The following is a 2,030-nucleotide window of genomic DNA, read 5'->3' on the forward strand; positions in this document are numbered from 1 at the left end:
CAGTCATGTTTAACTCTGTCCTATTTATTCACTTTTTCATCAGCTTCTTCCTACAAGCCTACTATGCAGGGTCATATATTTTGTGCAGATCAAATAGCATAAAGCTTTGTGTTCTGCAAAATTATCCTTCTTTCTTGAACTGTACTCTGGGGGAATGTCACCAGAAGACACCAGTAAGTAATAAAGGACAAGCAGTTCTCATAGCGTTCATGGGTAAACTGGCTAACCTCAAAAAGCAGTCCTGTGGGATCAAAGGAAGACCAAAGAAACACCCATGTAGCCTGGAAGTGTTTGTTCACAGTTGCTTTTTAGCAGCTGGTATTCTTGTGACATGCTGCTTTTCATCCTGGAAGCAATAAAACACTATTGCATTTAGCCACTGAGACCCCTATTCTCCATGAATGTGTATCAACATCTCTGGGAATCTGTGGCACAACAGTGAACCAGATTCGACAGTTTAACCAAGCACTACTCTTTTAACATTGTGGCTACAATTTCCCAGCTTCTATAATACTGAGTTTATGAAGGCAGAGTCATTTAAGGTGCTTTTTCCCAGATCTCTAATCACCTGCACTGGGTTGCTATTTCTGAGATAACCTGTCAATTGACTGTCCCCCAACATCCCTATGTGTCTCTCATAGGCAGATATGTTGTCCCTTAAGAGTGTGAGAATACAGAGAAGGGATATTAGCAAACATCTGCAGGATGGTGTTAATAGGGTATTAATAAAGATAGGCCACAATTCCCTATCAAGCCTCTGTTTTACAAAAAAGAAGTATCTCTACCCTAATGAATAGAAACCTGCAGGGAAAAGGTGAATACTACAACAAGTGATCCATTATTTTAGAAATGGAGCCAGGGATAAATAAAGAGCTTCCGTTGTTAAAATGCCCACCCAAAGCAGCTTCAGTCATCCAACCAATCCTCTGGGCCAAGATAATCTGCTTTATATTTTCCAACCCAGACCTAAAGTCACAAGAGCAGCACTTATTTAGAGCAATCTAGTCAAACTGGAAACAAGAATAGTTACCAATGAATTCAAAAGCCTCTTCGAAATACTGTCTGAGGTTCTGCTTGTTGCTATCCGTGGCAGGGAGACGTTTGTAGCTGAACAAACCTTTCTCATAATGGTAGAGAGGGAGGTGAGTGGTGACGTTGATTACATAGCCGATGTTCAACCTCTGGATCTTCTCCAAGTCCTGAGCATCATGTTCATTGCCGAGAAAGAGGAAGGGCAAGATGGGGGTGAGCTCGGCATTCTCAATGTCTGGAGTGGTAGCAATGGACTGAGGTAGTGTACAGGTTACTGCGGCACCTCCACCTCCGCTTTCAGGACACTCCTGAAGTTGGAGGGAATTATCACAGAGGTTTTCATGGTTCTGCTTAAAACTGCTGAGCCCACCTGCAACAAGAGAGAGGGGTTGGGTTTTTAGTGGGAGAAAATGGAAGGGGAGGTGAATGCTAACATTCTGAATCCACCAAGCAAAGACATAGCTCCACCCTGTTTCTGAAGCTGTAATTTTCATTTTCTATCATGTGCTGGAAACTCAAATCAAGGGCTGCTTGACAAAGCAAATTATCTTGGATCACAAAGTCCAGGAATATATTTGCTTACTAGTTATTTTACTGGTTCATTAGTGATCTCAAAAAACAGACAAGATGCCTCTAAGTTGCAGTAGATACGTACTCACTTTACATATTTTAAGGTACCCTTGGTTTATATGCACCTTTCTACAGCTTACCAACTTTCTCACAATTCCTTAGCCCACAGAAGTTGAATCCAGTACCAAAGTTGGAATCAAAATTGAAAGGATGCATAACTCTGGTTCGTGTGTTGCAAGAAGTGGAAACAAATTCCCATTTCATACTTTTTTGCTTTCTTTTTCATTCAGAAGAAGAGTGTTTGTATCTTTCATTTTTATGGTGTTTATTAATATGTTTTTTTTACATTTTACATCTGAGGTTTTTACAGTGTTGTTTTATTTTCATTGTTGTATGCCATCCAAAGTCACTTTTGGTGAGATGGGTGG

General features: G+C 40.5%; 1 protein-coding gene across 1 annotated transcript in view; it reads right to left on the minus strand.

Moving 5' to 3' along the window:
• Positions 1 to 2,030, minus strand: part of DUSP10 (dual specificity phosphatase 10) — a 31,777-nt gene that overhangs the window by 4,913 nt on the left and 24,834 nt on the right. The window contains exon 3 of the mRNA XM_015831920.1: positions 1,031 to 1,402. Within this exon, the coding sequence (XP_015687406.1) occupies positions 1,031 to 1,402 (372 nt within the window). The remainder of the gene's footprint in view (positions 1 to 1,030; positions 1,403 to 2,030) is intronic.

The sequence above is a fragment of the Protobothrops mucrosquamatus genome, unplaced genomic scaffold, assembly GCF_001527695.2.
Source record: "Protobothrops mucrosquamatus isolate PMUCROS unplaced genomic scaffold, P.Mucros_1.0 scaffold_289, whole genome shotgun sequence".
NCBI lineage: Eukaryota > Metazoa > Chordata > Lepidosauria > Squamata > Viperidae > Protobothrops > Protobothrops mucrosquamatus.